This window comes from Geotrypetes seraphini, chromosome 2 (genome assembly GCF_902459505.1).
Source record: "Geotrypetes seraphini chromosome 2, aGeoSer1.1, whole genome shotgun sequence".
In the NCBI taxonomy this organism is placed as follows: Eukaryota; Metazoa; Chordata; class Amphibia; order Gymnophiona; family Dermophiidae; genus Geotrypetes; species Geotrypetes seraphini.
This window is the reverse complement of record NC_047085.1, coordinates 65,019,068-65,045,345: the sequence shown is the minus strand read 5'-3', so window position 1 is coordinate 65,045,345 and position 26,278 is coordinate 65,019,068. Positions and strand designations below refer to the sequence as shown.

Sequence of the window (26,278 nt, the reverse complement as noted above, 5' to 3'; positions counted from 1 at the left end):
AAGATATATAAACTATAAAGAGTTTTACCTCATGCAAAATTGTCATTTCTTTAATAAGACATTAACTATTTTTTCTGCGGCCCTCCAAGTGCTCTATTTTTTCTGCAGCCCTCACATTTAAAGTTTAATATCTTTTCTTTCTCAAAACTGGCACATTTCAATCACTAAATTGAAAATAAAATCATTTTCCTACCTTTGTTTGGTAATTTCATCAGTCTCTGACTATGCATCCAATATTTCTTCTCTTCTTTCAGCCTCCTGTATGCTTCCTCTCCTCCAGACCTCATTCCCTCCCCCAACTTTTTCTTTCTTTCTCTATGTCTGCCTTTCTTTGATTCCGTGTCCCATTTTTTGCTTTGTTTCTGGCTCCCTGTTCCCCCCTTCTTTCCTTCTTTCTTTCTTCCTTCCTTCCTGCCCTCCCCCACGCCACCACCGCCGGGGAATAGGCTGCTGCCGCTATCAGGAACAGGCCAAGATCTCCCTCTTTCTCTTCTCCACGGGGCTGAACAACTCTCGCTGCCCGACGTCAATTCTAACGTCGGAAAGGACGTTCCGGGCAGCCAGGCAGCGATTGGCTAGCCAGAACGTCCTCTCGACGTCAGAATTGATGTCGGGCGGCGAGAGTTGGTCGGCCCCGAAGAGAAGCAGGGAGATCAAATAACACGGTGCCGGCCTGAGAAGGGAAGGGAAGCAGGTTGGGCACCACTGCTCTAGACGAGCCGCACTCTAGGGAGAACAGTGGACCGCCTCCCCCTTGGTACGCCACTGGAGCAGCAGCGTGTCTGGCCGGCTCTTCCGTGGATAGCACAAAGAGCCACCAACCCGCGGCTTTGAACGGAACGGGCCGGCCAGACACGCTGCTGCTCCAAAAGGAAGATAATGATCCCGTCCAGACCGCGGGCCGCAAATAAAATCTGGAGAGCCACATGCGGCCCATGGGCCGCGAATTTGAGACCGCTGATCCAGACTGATTGCAAATATTGTCAATACATTATATTACATTAGTGATTTCTATTCCGCCATTACCTTGCGGTTCAAGGCAGATTACATAAGATTTACCAGGAGGTTACAAGAATTGTAACTTTACATAAGAATTATCATAGGTTACAAGAATTGTAGCTTTACATAAGAGCTGTCATAGGTTACAAGAATTGTAGCTTTACATGAGAATTGTCATAGGGATTACATACAATATAGTAGACCAATATCTCACTTTAAAGTTCCGGAATGGATTAAGAAGAAAGCAAGAAATTTGTCTTTGGAATGTGACACCCAGGGCGTGATCTACATCATAAAATGCCCAGCCCGATTATACTATATTGGACAGACAACTAGGAGTATAAAGCTAAGAAGAGCAGAACAACTCAGCAAGATACAAACTGTCAAACTGGAAGCTCCATTAGTCCAACATTGGACGGACAAAAATCATAAGGTAGAAGATCTCTGTTTTCCCATACTGGATAGACCCGTCCTGAACAGGGGCGGAGATCTAGCACATATTCTCAAGAACAAAAATGTATTTTTAAACTTAGAACCCTGCATCCAAGCAGATTCAATAGTGAGATTGAGTGGCGGGCTTTTTTTTAACTCCCTCCTTCATGTTGCCCAAGGTTCTGGTTGGCTACATCTGCTCTCACGTCACCATTGTATATACAATGTGATGACATTGTTTAAAGTTGGTGTCGGCGTTTCTTGTCAGTTAAAAGATTTATGGAGCAAGGACAAGCACGTATCACCTTCATTCTAGAGACTGCTCATATGACAAGGTAACCTTTCTAGTATACCAGAAAGCACAGTTACTTACCGTAACAGGTGTTATCCAGGGACAGCAGGCAGATATTCTTTACGCATGGGTGACGTCACCGACGGAGCCCACGGTACGGACCTTTTTACTAGAAAGTTCTAGTTGGCCGCACCGCGCGTGCGCGAGTGCCTTCCCGCCCGACGGAGGAGTGCGTGGTCCCCAGTTAGTATAAGCCAGCTAAGAAGCCAACCCGGGGAGGAGGGTGGGACGTAAGAATATCTGCCTGCTGTCCCTGGATAACACCTGTTACGGTAAGTAACTGTGCTTTATCCCAGGACAAGCAGGCAGCATATTCTTTACGCATGGGTGACCTCCAAGCTAACAAAGAGGGAGGAGGGATGGTTGGCCATTAGGAAAATAAATTCTGAAGTACAGATTGGCCGAAGTGCCCATCCCGTCTGGAGAAAGCATCCAGACAGTAGTGAGTAGTGAATGTGTGAACTGAGGACCAGGTGGCCGCCTTGCAGATTTCCTCAATAGGTGTGGAACGGAGGAAAGCAACAGAAGCGGCCATAGCTCTTACCCTGTGGGCCGTGACAGCACCGTCTAGTGACAGACCGGCCCGAGCGTAACAGAACGCGATGCAAGCTGCAAGCCAGTTGGATAGCGTCCGTTTAGAGACCGGTCGACCCAAACGATTCGGGTCGAACATAAGAACATAAGAAGCGCCATCTCCGGATCAGACCTTCGGTCCATCAAGTCCGGCGATCCGCACACGCGGAGGCCCCGCCAGGTATACACCTGGTTTATTTTATAGCCACCATATCTTTATATGCCTTTCTCAAGGAGATATGCATCTAGTTTGCTTTTGAAGCCTGGGACTGTCGATTCCGCAATAATCTCCCCTGGGAGAGTATTCCAGATGTCCACCACTCTCTGTGTGAAGCAGAACTTCCTGACATTAGTCCTGAACTTGTCCCCCCTTAGCTTCATTTCATGTCCTCTTGTCCGTGTCAAATTGGATAATGTAAATAATCTTCTCTGCTCTATTTTGTCGATTCCTTTCAGTATTTTGAAAGTCTCGATCATATCCCCCCGCAGTCTCCTTTTCTCAAGGGAGAACAATCCCAGTGTTTTAAGTCGATCCTCATATACCAGTTTCTCCATACCCTTCACTAGTTTAGTTGCTCGTCTCTGCACCCTCTCCAGCAGTTTTATGTCCTTCTTTAGGTAGGGAGACCAATGTTGGACGCAAATTTCCAAGTGAGGTCTGACCATTGCCCTATAAAGCGGCATTATTACTTTCTCCGATCTACTCGAGATTCCTTTCTTTATCATGCCCAACATTCTATTTGCCTTCTTTGCCGCTGCCGCGCATTGTGCCGACGGCTTCAGGGTCCTATCTATCAGTACACCCAGGTCTCTTTCTTGTTCACTTTTTCCCAGAGTTGCACCTGTCATTTTGTACTCGTATTCCTTATTCTTACTGCCTAAATGCATTACCTTGCATTTCTCCACGTTGAACCTCATTTGCCATTTCTCCGCCCATTTTTCTAACCGACACAAATCGCTCTGGAGTTCCTCACTATCCTCCTGCGATCTGATTGCCCGGCAGAGTTTTGTGTCGTCTGCAAACTTGATGATCTCACTGGATGTTCCGTTTTCCAAGTCATTGATATAAATATTAAAAAGGATCGGCCCAAGTACCGAGCCCTGGGGTACACCACTAGTCACTTTCTCCCAGTCAGAGAACTTCCCATTTATGCCCACTCTCTGCTTTCGGTTTTCCAGCCATTTGCCTATCCATCTTTGTATATCTCCCTCTATGCCATGGCTTTGTAGTTTCCTGAGAAGTCTTTCGTGTGGAACTTTGTCGAACGCTTTCTGGAAATCCAAGTATATTATGTCCACCGGCTTTCCACTATCAATTTGCTCGTTCACGGTCTCAAAGAATTGGAGTAAATTCGTCAAACACGATTTCCCTTTCCTGAATCCATGTTGACTGGGTTTCATCAAGTCGTGTGTGTCCAAGTGCTGAACTATGCTATCCTTGATCAGTGATTCAATCATCTTGCCGGGGACAGACGTAAGACTCACAGGTCTATAGTTGCCCGGTTCTCCTCTCGATCCTTTTTTGAAAATTGGTGTGACGTTTGCTTTCTTCCAGTCGTCTGGTATCTGTCCAGTTCTGATTGACAGGTTTGCAAGTTTTTGCAATAACTCTCCGATTTCAACCTTCAATTCCTTCAAGACTCTCGGGTGAATTTCATCCGGTCCAGGGGATTTGTCACTTTTAAGTTTGTCGATCTGGTAGTATATCTGATCCAAGTTCACTTCAACTGTGGTGAGGCTGTCCTCTATTTCTCCTGTAAACAGTTTCTCCGCTTCAGGTATTGTTGAGGTGTCCTCCTTCGTAAAGACGGAGGCAAAGAAGGAATTTAGTTTGTCTGCGATTTGTTTATCTTCCTTGATGTACCCTTTTATTCCCTTGTCGTCCAGGGGTCCCACTGCCTCTTTTGCAGGTTTTTTCCCCTTCACGTATCTAAAAAAGGGCTTGAAGTTTTTGGCCTCCCGGGCTATTTTTTCCTCATAGTCCTGTTTTGCATCCCTCACCGCTTTGTGACATTTCTTCTGCTCATCTTTATGTTTGTTCCAGGCTTCGGTTGTCTTCGTGCATTTCCATATTTTGAAAGAGTCCTTCTTTTCTTTTATGGCTTCCTTCACCTGTATGGTAAGCCATGCCGGTTCTCCTTTGCCTTTAGTTCTCCGATCTTTAGAAATCCTCGGAATGTAGAGATCCTGTGCTTCTGCAATAGTATTTTTCAATAGGCACCATGCCTGATCTACTGTTTCAAGTTTGTCCACCATCTTCTCGAGTCGTTTTGTTACCATGGCTCTCATGCAATCGTATTTACCCTTTTTAAAGTTTAAGGTGGTGGTTAAGGTTTTGGCATGTTTCCTTTTCCCGATGTCCAGTTTAAAGTTGATTACATTGTGATCACTCGTTCCCAATGGAGCCCTGACTTCTACTTCTGTTATCGGTCCCTTGAGACCATTTAAGACTAAGTCCAAGATGGCGTCGCCTCTTGTCGGCTCTTTTACCATTTGCTCCAGGAAGCAATCCCCTAGCACCTCCAGGAACTTGGCCTCCTTGCCGCAATTGGAGGCTCCTAGTTTCCAGTCTATTCCTGGGAGATTGAAGTCTCCCAATATAACTACATTGCCTGTCTTGCATACTTGTTTGATTTCCTCCATCATTTCTGAGTCAGTGTCTACCGCCTGTCCTGGGGGACGATAGTAAAGGCCAATTTTTGTATCTGCGCCATTTTGACCAGGAATTTTGATCCAGAGGGACTCCAGCTTCTCTTTCCTGTCTGTTGTAATCATTCCAACAGAATCTATTTCTTCCTTAACATATAGGGCAATACCTCCACCTTTCTGCCCTTCTCGATCCCTTCTATATAGTTTGTATCCCTGTAGTACTGTGTCCCATTTGTTTTCTTCATTCCACCATGTTTCTGTTATGCCAATGATATCCATGTTCTCATGTCTTGCTATCATCTCTAGTTCTCCCATTTTGTTTCCTATACTTCTAGCATTTGTATATATGCATCTAAGTTCCCTTCTTGTTACCTTTTTGGACCTTCTACTCTTGGCTGTCCTTACAGTTTTATTTACGGTATCCTTTACTGCTCCTGTGTTATCTTCCATGTTTGCTGTGTGGTCTTCCCCTCTTGTGTCTGAGTTGTCCCTTCCTGCTTGTTCTCCTTTGTTGGCTGTGAGGTCGACCTCTCTTATGTATGAGTAGTAGTCCTTTGTTCCTACGTCGGGGCATCCTGTTGTCCATACCATCGACCGGTGGTCGACTGTCGGCTTTCCCCTGTCCTTCAGTTTAAAGCCTTCTCTATTGCTTTCTTCATGTTGCCTGCCAAAACTCTTGCTCCTTCCTTGTTGAGGTGTAATCCATCCCTTCTGTAGTACTTGCTTTTTACCCAGAACGCCGTCCAGTTTCGCACGAAGTCGAAGCCTTCGTCTTCGCACCATCGTCTCATCCAGGCGTTGATTGCTTGCAATTCCCCTTGTCTCTTTCCATCTGCTCTTGGTACAGGGAGGATTTCAGAGAAGGCCACCTTCACCTCCCTGATCTTCAGTTTTCTTCCGAGTGAGCGGAACTGACCCTTCATCTCTTCCCTGTCATACTTCCGCCCGCTCACATCATTTGTTCCCACGTGGATAAGCACAGCGGTGTCCACTCCCCCTGCGCCATCTATGATCCTGGAGATCCTGTTGGTCACATCCTTTACTCTTGCTCCAGGCAGACAGGTGACGACTCTGTCCTCTCTTCCTCCTGCGGTGTGGCTGTCCACGTGTCGTATAATGGAGTCTCCTACGATGATCCCCATCTTCTTTATTCGGGAGTTCCTTGGGGTGCGTAGGTCTACGTCCTTGGAGTAGTGCCAGTCTTCTTCCTCCAATGATACTCTTGAAATTGTTCCCTGTTCTTTGAGCGAGGGGACATCTTCCTGTGCTCTCACTATTCCTCCTGGTGTGCGGTTGTCTCCTACCTCGTCTTCGCTTTCTTCTGTGTTTGCATGGGTGTCTTCTCTACTCACATGGGTTTCCTGAGTACAGTTTTCCAGCCCTGGGATCTCTACGTGGTGCTGATGGGCTTCCTCTATGAACATTTCTAGATCCTTGACCTCGTCGTTTGGGCTGTACTCCACTAGAATCTTCTCCTGTGCTCGGATTCTGTCTTCGAGTTCCATCACTGTTCCCTCCAATAGTCTTACCTGACATTTCAAGCTATCCCTCTCCATGCATCGATCGCAAATGTATGCCTGGATCCCCGAAGGGAGGTAGTCATACATATTGCAGTCGATACAGAAGACAGGAAAGCTCATCTTCTGACTTCCTTGAGCTTCCATTTCTTGCTTCCTGTTTGAGTGAGTCTGTTTGTGTTACAGTGCCTGTGCCTTTGTGTGCTTGTGTCCCTTGCCTGCTGCTTCCTTGTGTTGCTTGCCTTGTTGTCTCTCTCGTGTGTGCTGTCTCTGCTCTACCTCACCTTGATTGTATGTGCAGGTTGGTTTCTTTTTGTGTCTGTCTCTTCCTTATCTTTTGTGCTTGTCGATTCCTTACCGGTCTGTTCTCCTCTGGTGTTCTTGAGCTGTGACGCGCGGGGGTGGGCGGAGCTAACTCTCGCCGCGACCCCGAACTGCCTGCCTGCTGCTTCTCTTTCTTTTCTGGCTTTCCTCCCCTCTCCTCTCCTCCGGAGCTGAAGAAAAATCAACAACTAAGACGCCGCCGCAGTCCGCCTCGTGTCCTGGCTCCCTTTCTCTCAAAGGGGAGCCCGGGCCGATGCGACCTGTGACGCGCGGGGGTGGGCGGAGCTAACTCTCGCCGCGACCCCGAACTGCCTGCCTGCTGCTTCTCTTTCTTTTCTGGCTTTCCTCCCCTCTCCTCTCCTCCGGAGCTGAAGAAAAATCAACAACTAAGACGCCGCCGCAGTCCGCCTCGTGTCCTGGCTCCCTTTCTCTCAAAGGGTCAGGAAGAGCTGAGGGGACAAGCGGTGAGCCCTTGTACGATCGAGATAGTAAGCCAGGGCACGCTTGCAGTCAAGACTGTGCAATGCCTGTTCTCCGGGATGTGAATGAGGTTTCGGGAAGAACACAGGCAAAACAATGGACTGGTTGAGGTGAAAAGCTGAGACCACCTTTGGAAGGAACTTTGGATGGGTGCGCAGAACCACCTTGTCATGGTGAAAAATAGTGAACGGTGGATCGGCAACCAGTGCATGAAGCTCACTAACCCTCCTGGCAGAGGTGATGGCAATGAGGAAAAGAACCTTCCATGTCAGAAATTTGAGCGAAGTTGTGGCAAGTGGCTCAAAGGGAGGTTTCATGAGGGTAGACAAAACCACATTCAGGTCCCAGACGACCGGAGGAGGCTTCAGAGGTGGTTTGATGTTGAAGAGGCCCCTCATGAATCAGGAAACCAGAGGGTGAGCCGTGAGAGGTTTTCCTAGGACAGGCTCATGAAATGCCGTGATGGCACTGAGATGGACTCTGATTGAGGTAGACTTGAGGCCTGCGTTGGACAGGGAGAGTAAGTAGTCCAGAACAGTTTCCACCGCTAAGGAGGTGGGATTGTGATGATGACGGAGGCACCAAGAGGAGAACCTGGTCCACTTCTGATGGTAACATTGGAGGGTGGTCGGTTTCCTGGAGGCGTCCAAAATGAGACGGACAGGCTGAGACAGATTTCCTGAAGAGATCAGCCCGAGAGAAACCAAGCTGTCAGGTGGAGGGAAGACAGATTGGGATGTAGTAGAGACTGATGTTGCTGTGTAAGTAGAGTAGGAAACACAGGTAGAGGAATGGGCTCCCTGGAGCTGAGTTGAAGTAGAAGGGAGAACCAGTGTTGACGAGGCCACCGGGGAGCTATGAGGATCATGGTGGCTCCGTCCCTGCGGAGTTTGGATAAAGTCCGCAACATCAGAGGTAGAGGAGGAAAGGCATAGAGGAACCGATCCGTCCAGTCGAGAAGGAATGCATCTGGGGCCAGACGATGAGGAGAGAAGAGTCTGGAGCAGAACTGGGGCAGCTGATGGTTGTGAGGAGCTGCGAATAGGTCCATCTGCGGAGTGCCCCAGCGAGCAAAGATGGAGTGGAGCGTGGGAGGATCCAAAGTCCACTCGTGAGGTTGAAGGATGCGGCTGAGATTGTCGGCCAGGGAGTTCTGTTCGCCCTGGATGTAGACAGCCTTGAGGAAGAGACTGCGGGCCGTGGCCCAGGTCCAAATGCGAAGAGCCTCCTGACAAAGGAGGCGAGATCCGGTGCCGCCCTGTTTGTTGATGTAGTACATGGCAACTTGGTTGTCCGTGCACAGAAGCAGAACCTGAGGGCAAAGAAGGTGCTGGAAGGCCTTGAGAGCATAGAACATGGCTCGTAGTTCCAGGAAATTGATGTGATGGAGACGCTCCTGCGGGGTCCAAAGACCTTGGGTGCGTAGGTCTCCCAGGTGAGCTCCCCATGCATAAGGGGAGGCATCCGTGGTGATGATCATGGAATGCGGGGGCAGATGAAAAAGAAGGCCCCTGGAAAGATTTGAGGAGTTCAACCACCATTGTAGAGATCGCTGAAGAGACGATGTCACAGAGATGGGATGAGAAAGAAGATTCGAGGTCTGTGACCACTGGTTGGCCAGAGTCCATTGAGGTGTTCTGAGGTGGAGTCGTGCCAGGGGAAGCACATGCACCGTCGAGGCCATGTGGCCCAGGAGGACCATCATTTGTCTGGCAGAAATGGAGGGATGAAGGAGCACCTGACGACACAGGCGGAGCAGAGTTCGCTGACGATCGGAGGGGAGAAACGCCCTCATTAGTGTGGTGTCGAGAACCGCTCCGATGAACTGAAGTCGCTGTGTGGGAAGCAGATGCGACTTGGGATAGTTGATCTCGAACCCCAGAAGATGGAGGAGAGAGATGGTATGATGAGTGGCTTGTAGCACAAGTGGAGACGTAGGTGCTTTCACTAACCAATCGTCCAAGTAGGGAAACACCTGGAGGTTGTGAGACCTGAGGTAGGCCGCCGCCACAATGAGGCATTTGGTGAACACTCTGGGAGATGATGCCAGGCCAAAAGGTAGCACTTTGTACTGATAATGGCGATGGTGCACCTGGAATCGTAGGTAGCGACGTGAGGATGGATTGATTGGGATGTGAGTGTAGGCCTCCTTGAGGTCCAGGGAACATAGCCAGTCGTTCCGAGAGAGATGAGGGTACAGCGTGGCAAGGGAGAGCATTCTGAACTTCTCCTTGACGAGACACTTGTAGAGGTCCCGGAGGTCGAGAATGGGACATAGGTCTCCTGTCTTTTTTGGAACTAGAAAGTAACGGGAGTAGAATCCCCGGCCCCTTTGTTCCAGAGGTACTTCTTCGATGGCATTGAGTAGAAGGAGGGATTGGACCTCCCTCAGGAGGAGGGGGGTTTGAGTTGAAAGAGAAGCAGACTCTACGGGAGGATTGTCTGGTGGAAGAGTCTGGAAGTTGAGAGAGTAGCCGTGGCGGATGATGTTTAGGACCCACTGGTCCGATGTGATGACCTCCCAACGGCTGATGAAGATGTGGAGCCTGCCTCCGATTGGCTGAGGAAGAGGCAATGAGGGTGGAAGACTGGCTAAGCCCTGGAGAGAGGAGTCAAAAGGGCTGAGATGGTTTGGCAGAAGGAAGAGCCTTGGCCGGTTGATTAGACTGGGCACGAGCCTGGGCGTGCTGGTGTTGGCGGGCCCGCCTAGGTTGCTGTGGAGGTGGATTGAGCGGCCTAGCGGAGAACCTGCGTTGATATGAGGACTGTGGCCTGTAGGGACGAGCAGGTGGAGCCTTTTTCTTAGGTTTTATGAGAGTGTCCCATCTGGTCTCATGGGCAGAGAGTTTTTGCGTGGTGGTATCCAGGGACTCTCCGAATAATTCATCACCAAGACATGGGGCGTTGGCTAATCGGTCTTGATGGTTGACGTCCAGATCAGAGACCCTGAGCCAGGCCAGGCGGCGCATGGCCACGGCGATGGCAGATGCACGGGAGGTGAGCTCAAAAGAGTCATAGATAGAGCGCACCATAAATTTTCTTAGTTGAAGCAGGCTGGAGACGTGCTCTTGGAAAAGTGGAACCTTATGCTCTGGCATGTACTTTTGCATGGCGGAGAGTTGCATTACCAGATGTTTGAGGTAGAATGAAAAATGGAACGAGTAGTTGTTTGCCCTGTTGGCAAGCATGGCATTCTGATAGAGCCGCTTGCCAAACTTGTCCATAGTTTTGCCCTCTCTGCCAGGAGGGGTGGAGGCATAGACACTGGAGCCCTGAGTCTTTTTTAAAGTGGACTCCAACAGGAGAGACTCATGAGGGAGTTGGGGTTTATCAAATCCTGGGATTGGTATAACCCTATAGAGGCTGTCCAATTTACGGGGGGCCCCAGGAACAGTCAGCGGGTTTTCCCAATTTTTATAAAAAGTTTCCCGTAAGATATCATGCACGGGCAACTTTAGGAACTCTTTGGGAGGTTGATCGAAATCTAATGCCTCCAGGAAAGCTTGTGACTTCTTAGAGTCAGATTCCAGTGGCAAAGACAAAGCACCCGACAACTCCCTGAGGAATTTTGAGAAGGAAGATTGTTCAGGTTTAGATGCGGTATCGGGTGCCGAAGGCTCTTCATCCGACGACGATGCATCCTCCTCGGTACCGGTAGGGGATTGTTCCCATAGGTCCGGGTCTCTGACATCGGTATGTGCGTGTCGAGAGACTGGAGTGGAAGGCTCGGCATGGTGAGTTTTAGACAAAGACTTGCCGGAGCGTACCGAGACGTTACCGGGTGATGCAGACCTGTGTCTGTCTCGGTCCCGGGAAGTACGGTGCCGGTCAGAGTCGTGGGGAGACCGGTGCCCTGCCCGGTCCCGAGGAGGATCGGTCGTCGTCAAGGCTATAGCCTCGGCATGGGAATGGAGATGTGGTGCCGAGAGAATGGGCATGGAGGAGTCCATAGGTACCGAGGGAGTGGATACCGGTTGGACGGTATGGGGCTCGGGCCGGTCTGGTACCGAGAGCAGCGGTGCCAAGATAGAGGGTAAGAGCTGCTTAAGTTGCTTGTGGAGTTGTTCCTGCAACTTGTCCTGGAGGATGGCCGCAATGCGGTCATCCAGGGGAGGCACCGGAACCACTTTTTTCTTCTTTGGTTCCATGGGTGCCGCTCTACACTCCGGCGATGAGGGGGCCGATGACGAGGCACTCACCGAAATCGGAGTGGAGCGTTTTTTTGGCTCGGCGTGGAGCCGAAAGGACTGGTGTCGTCCCCGAGGTGGGAGGGCGCTCAAGGGTGGAAGGCTTCTTAGCCGGCTTACCTGGCGCCGGGGGCGCCGATGTCGACTCAGGTGGTGTCGAAGTGGTCGGTGTCGATTTCGACGGTGCCGCAGATGAAGAGGTCGAATCCATAGTCGGGCCGGTGCCGAAAAGTAGATTTTGTTGGATTTGACGATTCTTCAAAGTGCGTTTTTTAAGAGTGGCACAGCGGGTGCAGGAATCCGCCCGATGATCCGGTCCCAAGCACTGTAAGCACCAGTTGTGTGGGTCAGTGAGGGAGATCGGGCGTGCACACCGCTGGCACTTCTTAAAACCGGGCTGCGGGGGCATGAATGGGAACACGGCCTCCGCAAAATCAAACCCCGAGGCCTGGATCTTGCTAACAGGCCCCGCCGGGGCAGGAACGAAAAATAGAGCAAAAAGAAAGGAAATTTTTTTTTTTTTTTTTTTTAATTAGAAAGAAAAAAGCACCCGAAGGTGAAAAAATCGAAAAAAGAACGCGAGCGGGAAGGCAAAAGGAGTATTTCAACGACGTTGAAAAACACACGTCTTCTTCGCTCCGCGGAAACGAAGAAACTGGGGACCACGCACTCCTCCGTCGGGCGGGAAGGCACTCGCGCACGCGCGGTGCGGCCAACTAAAACTTTCTAGTAAAAAGGTCCGTACCGTGGGCTCCGTCGGTGACGTCACCCATGCGTAAAGAATATGCTGCCTGCTTGTCCTGGGATAAACTATTTAACTCTTATTTTGTTGTGAGTTATCACACTTTATAAGTATTTTATATACATTTTTTGGAGATTATAAATTGTTGAAATCAGACTTCCATCTCCAATTTAAACACTTTCCAAGCAGTATTTCTCTGTGGGTTCCTTGAAAAAGGTTACAAATAGTGGTCCACATTGGGACCCATAACACCCCATGAGCTAAGTCTAAAACCAATACACATATTTCTCATTAAATTTATATGAGTTAAAATCACTTTATTTAAAAAAAAGATTCATGCACAATGATCGGATGGTGGGTCTCATTATAGGGACTTTGGTCCTTGGTTTGATTATACAATTCTGAGTGTATGTTAACTTTCACATGATGTGATTTAGAAGTTGCTTATCTAAGGTTAAAGATCACTTTAGATTTTTTTTTAGAGATCTTATATATATTTTTTGCTCAAAGTATTTTGATCTCTAGTCTCACTGCGCCATATTTTGGTAATCTCTCTCATGTTTGTTTGCCAACATTTTGGCCAGAGCTGATGAAAGCAGTTTTTCGTTTCACAGGCACGTCAAAAGTGGTTGTGCTATATAAACCTGGAAAACTCAAGGGATACCTGATCAGCCTTGAGAAATGTTTGGCAGTCTCCTTGGGTGACTGGGCTCTTAACATCACTGTTCCTAGATGTTTATGGTCTTTCCATGGAAGATTCTCAACTGGTAGGCTCAAATGTAGAAGTTTTGTGTGATTTTCCAAGGAGTAGCTTTTTCTTAGTTTTGAATTTGAAATACCCCCAAAGATGTTTCATACCATCTTTACGTGCTCTTAGCAACATCTGAGCACAATCCTTGCACTTTTTATGACCATGGTAAAGATCCAAGCATAAGAGACACTTGGAATGAGTGCAAAAATTCTGGAGCTTTCTGTGGCATTTCAAACAAGGTCTATAGCCTGACTTCTGCAATATTAGTATCTTGAGAAAGTTTATAGACAAGCTTTACTTCATGTCAGACAGAGTAGAAAACAAAGCTGAGGAGAAGAGACCACTGTATATAGGAAGGTCACGTGTTCAGAACTTTTCACTACGTTCTGAGCTCCAGGACTGCAGTTCGGTCCTGGGGCTGTCAAATGACATTATCCACTTGTGTGCCTGACACATTCTTATTTGTCAATGGAAAAAAATTACAGTGCCTTTTGTAAAATATAGAGGAAACGGAACACCCTAATTTGGGTATCCCTTTACGTTAAGCCCCAGTGCAAAATGGGGCTTCACATGTCCTAATTGCTTAGTACTGAAAAATAGTGCCAAGTCTTAACTTTGTTATTCCTACCCTTGTCAAGCAAACACAAATTTCAGAGACTATTTTCACTACACAGCTAAATTTAGAGCTCAGCTTTAGTAACTTTTCAAAAGTATTGATTTACATTCCTAAACTATTTGAAAATTGACCCCAGCAAGCTTTAATAGATAAATAGAAGACTTCTTTTTTCAAAATTTGTTGAAAAATGCTTACTAGATCCTGTCGCTCTGTCATACTCATTTTCTCTACTATTGACCAGAACCAGCGCTTGAAGTGCAGAAGCTTCTCAGCATTTTCTCCTGTGTGAGGGAAAACAATTTTCACAAAAAAAGAAATTTAACTTATTTCAAATGTATAAACAATGACCATAAGACCATAAATGATTCTTTTTGTGTGTGCGCTTGACATTATCAACTGAAGAAAGAATATATAATTACCGTGTTTCCCCGAAAATAAGACACTGTCATACTAATTTTGGATCCAAAAAATGCACTAGGGCTTATTTTCAGGGGATGTCTTTTTTTTCCTGTACATCGACCATCTCTTACCCATTCCCTTGTGCAGCCTATTTCTATCCCTCACTCCCATTAGAGAGTTGCGCTGGGACAGAAATCCCACCCGTCCCTGCCAAAGACCCACCCGTCCCCGTAAGGAATCCCTCCGTCCCCACCCATCCCCGCGAGGAATCCCCTCCGTCCCCACCCGTCCCCGCGAGGAATCCCCTCCGTCCCCACCCGTCCCTATAAACTACAGAAATAGTTATTTCATTTAATTGTGCTACTGAATTAAAGGCTCTGGTAGAAACCCATTTACAAATAAGCAAAAAGACTTTATTAATTTGGAAATATTAATTGGGAAGAATACATACTTTGTAAACGGGTTTCTACCAGAGCCTCTAATGTTTATAAATTTTTATCAACACAACTAATATACTACTTTATCCTAAAGCAAAAAAAAAAAAAGAAATAGAATTTTTTTCCTACCTTTGTTGCCTGGTTTCTGCTTTCCTCATGTTCTCATTCAATTCCTTCCATCCACTATCTCTCTTCTCTCTGCGTCTTCCATTTGCTCTGTTACTGTGCCTCTCCCTTTCTCCCCCCTTCCAAATTGGTCTGGCACCCATCTTCTTCCCTCCGCTCCCCCCCCATAGTCTGGCATCTCTGTCTTCTTCCCTGCCAGCGTCTTCTCCCCACTCTCTCTTCCCCATTTCCTTTCAGCGTTCTTCTCCTCCCCATCTTCCCCATGTCCTGTCAGCGTCCTTCTCCCCCTCTGTCTTCCCCATGTGCTTTCAGTGTCCTTCTGCCCCTGTCTTCCCCCTGTGCTTTCAGCGTCCTTCTCCCCCTCTGTCTTCCCCATGTCCTTTCAGCGTCCTTCCCCCCATCTTCCCCATGTCCTTTCAGTGTCCTTCTCCCCCTCCGTCTTCCCCATGCCCTTTCAGCGTCCTTCTCCCCCTCCGTCTTCCCCAAGTCCTTTCAGCGTCCTTCTCCCCCTCCGTCATCGCCATGTCCTTTAAGCGTCCTTCTCTCCCCCGTCTTCGCCATGTCCTTTCAGCGTCCTTCTCCACCCCTTTGTCTTCCCCATGTGCTTTCAGCGTCCTTCTCTCCCCTCTGTCTTCCCCATGTCCTTTCAGCATCCTTCTCCCCCCCCATCTTCCCCATGTTCTTTCAGCATCCTTCTCCACCCCTTTGTCTTCCCCAGTGCTTTCAGCGTCCTTCTCCCCCCTCAGTTTTACCTTAAGCGTCTTTTCCTCTCCACTCCACCTTTCCTCCCTTTCTCCCTCCCTGCCCCTTACCTTTGTGGCGCTTCCTGGCCGACTGACAACAGAACAGGCCCGGTCTGACAAACCTCCCTGCCCTGTAGCCGCGAATCTAAATTACCTTCTTACAGTAGCTGGAATATTGAAGCTGCTGTAAGAAAGTAATTTAGATTTGCGGCTACAGGGCAGGAAGGTTTGTCGGACCGGGCCTATTGTCGGTCGGAGGAAGCGCCACAAAAGTAAGAGGATCTGGCCGGCTGTGAACCCCCCCATGGCTGCACCCGGGGCGGACCGCCCTCCCCTTGGTACGCCACTGCCGATTGCAGCACACAGCCAATCGGAACGGAAGTCTTCCCGATGTCAGCGCTGACATCGGAGGGAGGGCTTTGCTTAGAAACAAAGAAACATAGAAATAGACGGCAGATAAGGGCCATGGCCCATCTAGTCTGCCCACCCCAATGACCCTCCCCTACCTTTCTCTGTGAATAGATCCCACGTGTCTATCCCATTTGGCCTTAAAATCAGGCACGCTGCTGGCCTCAATAACCTGAAGTGGAAGACTATTCCAGCGATCAACCACCCTTTCAGTGAAAAATAATTTCCTGGTGTCCCCGTGCAGTTTCCAGCCCCTGATTTTCCACGGATGCCCCCTTGTTGCCGCGGGACCCTTGAAAAAGAAGATATCTTCTTCCACCTCGATGCGGCCCGTGAGATACTTGGATGTCTCGATCATGTCACCCCTCTCTCTACGCTCCTCGAGTGAGTACAGCTGCAACTTATCCAGCCGTTCCTCGTACGGGAGATCCTTGAGTCCCGAGACCATCCGGGTGGCCATTCTCTGGACCGACTCCAGTCTCAGCACATCCTTACGGTAATGCGGCCTCCAGAATTGCACACAGTATTCCAGTTGGGGCCTCACCATGGATTTATACACTGGCATAATGACTTCAGGCTTACGGCTGACGAAACTCCTGCGTATGCAACCTATGATTTGCCTTCCCTTGGATGAAGCTTGCTCCACTTGATTGGCAGTCTTCATGTTCTCACTGACGATCACCCCTAAGTCTCGTTCTGCTTCAGCTCTTGTTAAGATCTCGCCATTAAGGGTGTAAGTCTTGCATGGATTTTGGCTGCCCAAGTGCATGACTTTGCATTTTTTGGCATTGAAGCTGAGTTGCCAGGACCTAGACCAGCGCTCCAGTAGGAGTAGGTCGTGCATCATGTTGTCGGACATTGAATTTATGTCTGTTGTGCTTTTGCCCACTACATTGCTTAGTTTGGCGTCATCGGCAATAATATTATTTTACCTCGCAGCCCTTCTGCCAAGACATCGTGGAAGACTTCCGTTCCAATCAGCTGTGTGCTGCGGCAGGGCAGGTAGGGAGAAGACAAGCCTCGCATCCAACCCCGCAGGAACCCCGTGACCCTCGGAGGCGTCCCCACGGGATCCCCGTGACCTGAAGGGGGAACCCGCGAGTCCTGCGGGATTCCCGTCATCCCCGTGCAGCTCTCTAGCTCCCATCCCCCCCATACAGTAGAACCCCAAAAGCAATTTCATTATGTTGTGTTAGATCTAAGCATTGTTCTTGTATGCCACATCATCCCTATAAAATAGAGCTTTAAATGGTTAACAAATAAACAAATCACAGATCATCCTTAAACATACTGAATGTCGGATGTCATTATGAAATAAAAAAGAAATCTTGAGATCTTTGTGGAACAGATAATACAAAGCCATTCCCCCCGTGCAGCAGAATCCCAATGACCTTGCCAATCCATTCCCCTGCACAGCATCTTTCCATCTCTTCCTCCTTTCCCCCCGTGCAGCAGAACCTTGACAACTCTGACAACCCATCCCCCTGCACAGCATCTTTCCATCTCTCCCTCCAATCTCCAACCCTCCCACTGCGAGGACGACATACCTCCATTCCAAACATCAGTGATGTGGCAGAGGGAAGGCCTTGAAGCAGCCTGTTCAGTGCTGCCACTACCGCTATTTGGAACGAAGGTATATCGTAAGAAAATAAGGATAGGCTCACTGGGTCAGACCAATGGTCCATCAAACCCAGTAGCCCATTTCCACGGTGGCCAATCCAGGTCACCAGTACCTGGCCAAAACCCAAGGTGTAGCAATATTCCATGCTACTGATACAGGGCAAGCAGTGGCTTCCCCCGTGTCTTTCTCAATAACAGACTATGGAATTTTCCTCCAGGAACTTGAACAAACCTTTCTTAAAACTAGCTACACTATCCGCTCTTACCACATCTTCTGGCAACGCGTTACAGAGTTTAACTATTCTCTGAGTGGAATAAAATTTCCTCCAATTGGTTTTAAAAGTATTTCCCTGTAACTTCATCTAGTGTCCCCTAGTCTTTGTAATTTATGACAGAGTGAAAAATCGATCCACTTGTAACCACTCAGGACTTTGTAGACTTCAATCATATCCCCTCAGCTGTCTCTTTTCCAAGTTGAAGAGACCTAACTGTTTTAGTCTTTCCTCATATGAGAGGAGTTCCATCCCTTATACTATCTTGGTCGCTCTTCTTTGAACCTTTTCTAGCGCCACTATATCTTTCTTGAGATAAGGAGACCAGACTTGAACGCAATACTCCAGATGAGATCGCACCAAAGAGCGATACAGGGGCATTATAACATTCTTAGTCTTGTTAACCATTCCTTTTTTAATAATTACTAGCATCCTTCCTTTTTGGCCGCCGCCATACATTAGGTGGAAGATTTCATCGTATTGTCTACGATGACACCCAGATCCTTTTCTTGGGTGCTAATCCCCAAGGTGGACCCTAGCATCCGGTAACTGTGATTTAGGTTATTCTTCCAATGTGCATCACTTTGCATTTGTCCACATTAAATTTAATCTGCCATTTGGATACCCAATTTTCCAATTTCCTAAGGTCCGCTTGCAATTTTTCACAATCCGCATGCGTTTTAACAACTTTGAACAGTTCAGTGTCATCTGCAAATTTAATCACCTCACTCGTCGTCCCAATTTCCAGATCATTTATAAAAAAGTTAAATAGCACTGGTCCCAGTACAGACCCCTGAGGCACTCCATTGTTTACTCTCCTCCATTGAGAAAAATAACAGTTTAACCCTACCCTCTGCTTTCTATTCAATAGCCAATTCCTAATTCACAACTGAACATTGCCTCCTATCCCATGACTCTTTAATTTTCTCAGGAGCCTCGCATGAGGAACTTTAGGAAAAGCTTTCTGAACATCTAGATACACTACATCAACCAGCTCACCTTTATCCACATGTTTATTCACATCTTTAAAAAAGTCAAGCAAATTTGTGAGGCAAGATATCCCTCAGCTGAATCCATGCTGACTCTGTCTCATTAAATCATGTTTGTCTGTGTTCCAAATTTTTTTTTTTTATTGCTTCTACCATTTTGCCCGGCACTGAAGTGAAGCTTACCGGTCTGTAATTTCCCGAACCTCCCCTGGAGCCCTTTTTAAAAATCGACGTTACATTGGCTACCCTCCAATCTTCAGGTACTACAGATGATTTTAGCGACAGGTTACAGTTCAGTAACAGCAGCTCAGCAATTTCATTTTTGAGTTCTTTTAATACCCTGGGATGTATACCATCCGGTCCAGGTGATTTATCACTTTTTAACTTGTCGATTTGTCTTAGTACATCTTCCAGATTCACCGAGATTTCTTTCAGTTCCTATGCATCATCACTCTTGAAAACCATTTCCGGTTCAGGTAGATCTCTTACATCTTCTTCCATAAAGACTGAAGCAAAGAATTCATTCAGACTTTCCGTTATGGCCTAATCCTCCCTGAGCGCCCCTTTTGCTCCTTGATCATCCAACGGGCCCAGAGATTCCCTCACAGGTTTTCTGCTTCTGATGTACCTAAAAAAATTGCTATGAGTATTTGTCTCTTTTGCAAGTTTCTCTTCCTATTCTTTCTTAGCTGTCTTTATCAATGCTTTGCATCTAACTTGCCAGTGCTTGTGTTTCTTCTTATTTTCTTCATTCGGATCTATTTTCCATTCTTTAAAGGATGTCTTTTTGGCTCCGATAGCCTCTTTCACTTCACCTTTTAACCACTCCGGCTCTCGTTTCCTCTTCTTTCCACCTTTGCTGATACGTGGAATACATCTGGTCTGGGCTTCCACGATGGTATTTTTAATTAACATCCACGCCTGGTTTACAGTCCTAACCTTTACAACTAATCCTTTTAATGTTCGCCTCACAATGAGAGGGTCAGCGGAGTTCTGTTGTATGGGATGGGAAGGAGGGATGGAAAGATGCCGAACAAGGGGATGGGTGAGGAGAGGAAAGATGCTGCATATGGGGAGGGGGGGGGGGGGAGAAAATGCTGCCACCGGCGAATCGAGTGTCGGGGACATTTGGGAGGAGCTTCGGGGGTCAATCCAAGTAGGGCTTATTTAGGGATTATAATAGGACCTACCCCGAAAATCATGCAAGGTCTTATTTTTGGGGAAACACGGTAGTATAGAGTGTTCAGAAGATAACACACTTGTCATGGTATGCATGATTAAGACAAAAATGTATAGTTCCTCATGTTGACAATCTTTTTGTATTCTAAAATAGAAATAGAAACTTATTTTTGTAGCATAGGCCCAATGTAATGCAGTTCCAGCATTCATACTGAGCCTAGAGAAAACTTGAGCCTTAACAGGTTGTGCTTTCTTTTAAAGGACCAACAAGCTGTTTATGCAGTCTACACTCTGGAAAGCTCATGTGCTATGATTTCCATTCTATTGATAAGTTTATTTTAAGTTTAGTTCTAAGCACTCTTATTATATAGTAGTAAAGTGAAAGCAGCTTTGTTTGAACCTAGGAAAAAGTTATAACTATATGGTTGGATAAAAGTCACTCATTATTACTAGCCATACAGTACTCACAATGCAAATCATGCAAATGCAGCTTAATATGAAAAAAATAGGCTTATACAGACACACACTGAAATTTAACATTTAAACAGTGTGATATGATTCAACATTATCCTCTGGAAAAATACAGAAGTGAGAAACTTCCTACCTGACTCATCATTGAAGGAGGTAAAGCTGATAAGCATCTGCACATTTACTTCCCCGCAGCCATTTACTAGTAGCCTGAAATCTTCCGCTGTTAAATCCTCTAAAGCATTTTTTGGAAGCACATCCAGCAGACCTTTCCTCATTGCCTGAAACAGAAGCAGTTTACTCTTTTCTTACTCTGTACCAGAACATAGAAGTGTTTGGCAATTTGTATACTGGCAAACCCCTAAGAATGGAAGATGAGGTTCTTACCTTGATAATCTTCTTTCCTGTAGGTAGTGCATCTTCACCCGCGAGGGATGCAGAAGGTATCATCTTATTTTCAAATCCGCCTCCCTTCATCATCGGGCACTGTCTTCTCTCTTCAGTTTGTACCAAAGCAGAGATAACCCCTGAAAGAGGAGAAAAAACAAGGAAAGGCACAGGGAAACGCCTCAATCACAACTCATTAACAAATGCAGCAAAGCATCAACAGGGTGGAATGAAAACAACCTGCACTAACTTATTCGGCTCTGATTTTGTCAAGCGCAAAACTATATAGACACTCCTGTCTCTCTGAAGAGGTAGTTTCATATTGCTTCGTTTTGATTGAATGCCATTAGACAAGCCTCTGCAGAAACATACCTGTCTGAGGCTAAAAGCAGGTTACACTGAAAACTGATAGGGTGGGGCTTCAGGATTCATGTGCTTTTCTACTGGAATGAACATTTTCGAGTTAAGAACCTAATCTTCCATTTCATAGTAGATGATGATGACGGCAGATAAAGACCCGAATGGTCCATCCAGTCTGCCCAACCTGATTCAATTTAGAATTTTTTTATTTTTTATTTTATTTTTAAAAATTTTTCTTCTTAGCTATTTCTGGGCAAGAATCCAAAGCTTTACCCGGTACTGTGCTTGGGTTCCAACTGCCAAAATCTCTGTTAAGACTTACTCCAGCCCATCTACACCCTCCCAGCCATTGAAGCCCTCCCCTGCCCATCCTTCACCAAACGGCCATACACCGACACAGACCGTGCAAGTCTGCCCAGTAACTGGCCTAGTTCAATATTAAATATTATTTTCTGATTCTAAATCTTCTGTGTTCATCCCACGCTTCTTTGAACTCAGTCACAGTTTTACTCTCCACGACCTCTCTCGGGAGCGCATTCCAGGCATCCACTACCCTCTCCGTAAAATAGAATTTCCTAACATTGCCCCTGAATCTACCACCCCTCAACCTCAAATTATGTCCTCTGGTTTTACCATTTTACTTTCTCTGGAAAAGATTTTGTTCTACGTTAATACCCTTCAAATATTTGAACGTCTGAATCATATCTCCCCTGTCTCTCCTTTCCTCTAGGGTATACATATTCAGGGCTTCCAGTCTCTCCTCATACGTCTTCTGGCGCAAGACTCCTATCATTTTCGTCGCCCTCCTCTGGACCGTCTCAAGTCTTCTTACGTCTTTCGCCAGATACGGTCTCCAAAACTGAACACAATACTCCAAGTGGGGCCTCACCAATGACCTGTACAGGGGCATCAACACCTTCTTCCTTCTACTGACTACGCCTCTCTTTATACAGCCCAGCATCCTTCTGGCAGCAGCCACTGCCTTGTCACACTGTTTTTTCGCCTTTAGATCTTTGGACACTATCACCCCAAGGTCCCTCTCCCCGTCCGTGCATATCAGCTTAAGAACATAAGAACATAAGCAGTGCCTCCGCCGGGTCAGACCATAGGGCCATCCTGCCCGGCAGGCCGCTCCCGCGGCGGCCCAAACAGGTCACGACCTGTCTGAATCACCAGAAGGGGCTCCCTTGCCACCTTGGTTTCTCATTGAAGTCCTATCTTCCCATCGAAGTCCTAACCCTCCGGTCTTGCACATGCACGACCTGTTGGGTTTCTATACTTATTACCTGGTTAGCTTTCTATACTTGTGTTACATCCTAGCTCCTCCCTCAGTATCCCACGATCCCTTTATCCCTCAGGAATCCGTCCAATCCCTGTTTGAATCCCTGTACCGTACTCTGCCTGATCACTTCCTCCGGTAGCGCATTCCAAGTGTCCACGACCCTTTGGGTGAAAAAAAACTTCCTTGCATTTGTTTTGAACCTATCTCCCTTCAGTTTCTCCGAATGCCCCCTCGTACTTGTTGTCCCCTTCAGTCTGAAGAATCTGTCCCTATCCACCCTCTCTATGCCCCTCATGATCTTGAAGGTCTCTATCATATCTCCCCTGAGCCTCCTTTTTTCCAGAGAGAAGAGCCCCAGCCTATCCAACCTCTCGGCGTATGGGCAGTGTTCCAGCCCTTTTACCAGTTTCGTTGCTCTCCTTTGGACTCTCTCAAGTACCGCCATGTCCTTCTTGAGGTGCGGCGACCAATACTGAACGCAGTATTCCAGATGTGGACGCACCATCGCTCGATACAATGGCATGATGACTTCCCGCGTCCTGGTTGTTATGCCCCTCTTTATGATGCTTCTCTCCTCCCAGCATATACGGTTCCTTCCTATTATTAATCCCCAAATGCATTACTCTGCATTTCTTTGCATTGAATTTTAGTTGCCCAGGCATTAGACCATTCCTCTAACTTTTGCAGATCCTTTTTCTTATTTTCCACTCCCTCTTCGGTGTCTACTCTGTTACAAATCTTGGTATCATCTGCAAAAAGGCACACTTTTCCTTCTAACCCTTCAGCAATGTCACTCACATACATATTGAACAGGATTGGCCCCAACACCGAACCCTGAGGGACTCTACTAGTCACCTTTCCTTCCTTCGAGCGACTTCCATTAACCACCATCCTCTGGCGTCTGTCCGACAGCCAGTTTCTGACCCAGTTCACCACTTTGGGTCCTAACTTCAGCCCTTCAAGTTTGTTGAACAGCCTCCTATGAGGAACTGTATCAAAGGCTTTGCTGAAATCCAAGTAAATTACATCTAGCATATGTCCTCGATCCAGCTCTCTGGTCACCCAATCAAAAAATTCAATCAGGTTCGTTTGGCACGATTTACCTTTTGTAAAGCCATGTTGCCTTGGATCCTGTAACCCATTAGATTCAAGGAAGTGCACTATCCTTTCTTTCAGCAACACTTCCATTATTTTTCCAACAACTGAAGTGAGGCTCACCGGCATGTAGTTTCCTGCTTCATCCCTGTGACCACTTTTATGAATAGGGACCACATCCGCTCTCCTCCAATCCCCAGGAATCACTCCCGTCTCCAGAGATTTGTTGAACAAATCTTTAATAGGACTCGCCAGAACCTCTCTGAGCTCCCTTTGTATCCTGGGATGGATCCCATCTGGTCCCAACGCTTTGTCCACCTTCAGTTTTTCAAGTTGCTCATAAACACCCTCCTCCGTGAACGGCGCAGAATCTACTCCATTTTCTCGTGTACTTTGCCAGACAATCTCGGTCCTTCTCCAGGATTTTCTTCTGTGAACACAGAACAGAAGTATTTGTTTAGCACATTTGCTTTCTCCTCATCACTCTCCACATATTTGTTCCCAGCATCTTTTAGCCTAGCAATTCCATTTTTTATCTTCCTCCTTTCACTAATATATCTGAAAAATTTTTTATCTCCCTTTTTTACATTTTTAGCCATTTGTTCTTCCGCCTGTGCCTTCGCCAAACGTATCTCTCTCTTGGCTTCTTTCAGTTTCACCCTGTAGTCCTTTCTGCTCTCCTCTTCTTGGGTTTTTTTATATTTCATGAACGCCAACTCTTTCGCCTTTATTTTCTCAGCCACTAGGTTGGAGAACCATATAGGCACACGAGTCCTGAACCTGTGGGACGTATCAAAGCCTAGGGTAGGATAGAAGAGCCTGCTGCTAGCACCACGGACCCAAAAGTAAAGTCCTTTTGTGCTGCTGCATCCACTCTGTAAAACTTAGCAAATGTGCGTAGCATGGACCATGTACCAGTCCTACAAATCTCCTTGTGCGAAACTGTCCTGGATTCCACACATGAAGAAACCACACCTTTGGTGGAATATGCTTTCAAGGAAATTGGTGGACATTTATCACATCCTATGTAAGCAGAGGAAATAGCCATCCATATCCATCTGGCAATGGAGGACTTTGAGGCCAGCCTTCCTCTGTGTTCAGAGCCGTTAGGATGAAGAGATGATCTGACAACCTAAAATCATTGGTCACCTCCAAGTAATGAAGGAAAACTCTTTTGACATCTAGCTGTGGTAGTCTTTTGTCCTGCTTCTTTATGCCTGTGGCTTGGAATGCCAACAGTCGGACTTCCTGATTCACATGGAATGCTGGCACCACCTTTGGCAGAAGAGAGGGAACTGTATGCAGAGATATTCCTGCCTCCGTAATTCTGAGGAACAGTTCTCTGCATGACAGGATCTGGAGCTCCAAAACTCTTCTAGCTGAAACGATGGCTACTAGAAAAAACATCTTTAGCATGAAGTCCATCAGCGTGGCCTCCTGCAAAGGCTCGTACAGGGCCTTATTCAGGGCCCTCACATGAGGTTAAGGTTCCATGAAGGACAAATTGGATGCACTGGTGGATGCAAAAATTCAAGAACCTGGAAATGTCAGGGTGAAAGGCCAGCGAACCTCTCTACAAAAGAGCTCGAAAACAGGAAAGAATGGTTACCTGAACCTTTAAGGAACTGACTACCAGGCCCTTTTCTAGGCCTTCTTGAAGGAAAGATAGGATTGTGGCAATTAGAGCCCTAACCATCTCTATTTGTTGCTCTGAACATAAGAGTTAGTAACATAGTAGATGACGACAGATAAAGACCCGAATGGTCCATCTAATCTGCCCAACCTGATTCAATGTAAAAACTTGTTGGTTTTTTTTCTTCTTCTTAGCAATTTCTGGGCAAGAATCCAAAGCTCTGACTGGTACTGTTTTTAGGTTCCAACTACTGAAGTCTCCGTCAAAGCTCACTCCAGTCCATCTACACCCTCCCAGCCATTGAAGCCCTCCCCAGCCTATCCTCCACCAAATGGCCATATACAGACACAGACCATGCAAGTCTGCCCAGTACTGGCCTTAGGTCTTCAATATTTACTATTATTTTCTGATTCTAGATCCACTGTGTTCATTCCGTGCTTTTTTGAACTCCATCACCGTTTTCATCTCTACCACCTCTCTCGGGAGCGCATTCCAGGCATCTGCCACCCTTTCCGTAAAGAAGAATTTCCTTACATTGTTCTTGAGTCTACCACCCTTGAACCTCAAATTATGTCCTCTGGTTTTACCATTTTCCTTTCTCTGGAAAAGATTATGTTCAACGTTAATACCTTTCAAGTATTTGAACGTCTGAATTAAATCTCCCCTTTCCTTCCTTTCCTCTATGGTACACATATTAAGGGCTTGCAGTCTCTCCTAGTATATCTTTTGTCGCAAACCTCCAATCATTTTCGGCGCCCTCCTCTGGACCGCTTCAAGCCTTTTTGTGTCCTTCACCAGATACGGTCTCCAAAACTGAACACAGTACTCTAAGTGGGGCCTCACCAATGACCTGTACTGGTTACGCTTCTCTTTATACAGCCCAGCATCCTTCTGGCAGCAGCCACCGCTTAGTTGCACTGTTTTTTCACCTTTAGATCTTCAGACACTATCACCTCTATGCATATCAGCCTCTCCCCTCCCAGCATATACGGCTCCTTCTGATTGTTAATCCCCAAATGCATTACTCTGCATTTCTTTGCATTGAATTTTAAATTGTCAGATATTAGACCATTCCTCAAACTTTTGTAGATCCTTTTTCATGTTTTCCACTCCCTCCTCAGTGTGTACTCTGTTACAAATCTTGGTATCATCAGCAAAAGGCAAACCTTTCCTTCTAACCCTTCAGCAATGCCACTCACAAACATATTGAATCAGCCCCAGCACCAAACCCTGAAGGACTCCACTACTCACCTTCCTT

At 46.9% G+C, this 26,278-nt stretch overlaps 1 protein-coding gene across 8 annotated transcripts in view; it reads right to left on the bottom strand.

Annotated features, from left to right (window-relative positions):
* Positions 1-26,278, bottom strand: part of UBR5 (ubiquitin protein ligase E3 component n-recognin 5) — a 1,080,924-nt gene that overhangs the window by 19,797 nt on the left and 1,034,849 nt on the right. For all 8 annotated transcript variants that reach the window (XM_033933084.1, XM_033933089.1, XM_033933086.1 and 5 more), the window contains 2 exons: positions 20,400-20,544; positions 13,818-13,903 (listed from right to left, as the gene is read on the bottom strand). In XM_033933084.1, coding sequence (XP_033788975.1) covers positions 13,818-13,903; positions 20,400-20,544 — 231 coding nt within the window. The remainder of the gene's footprint in view (positions 1-13,817; positions 13,904-20,399; positions 20,545-26,278) is intronic.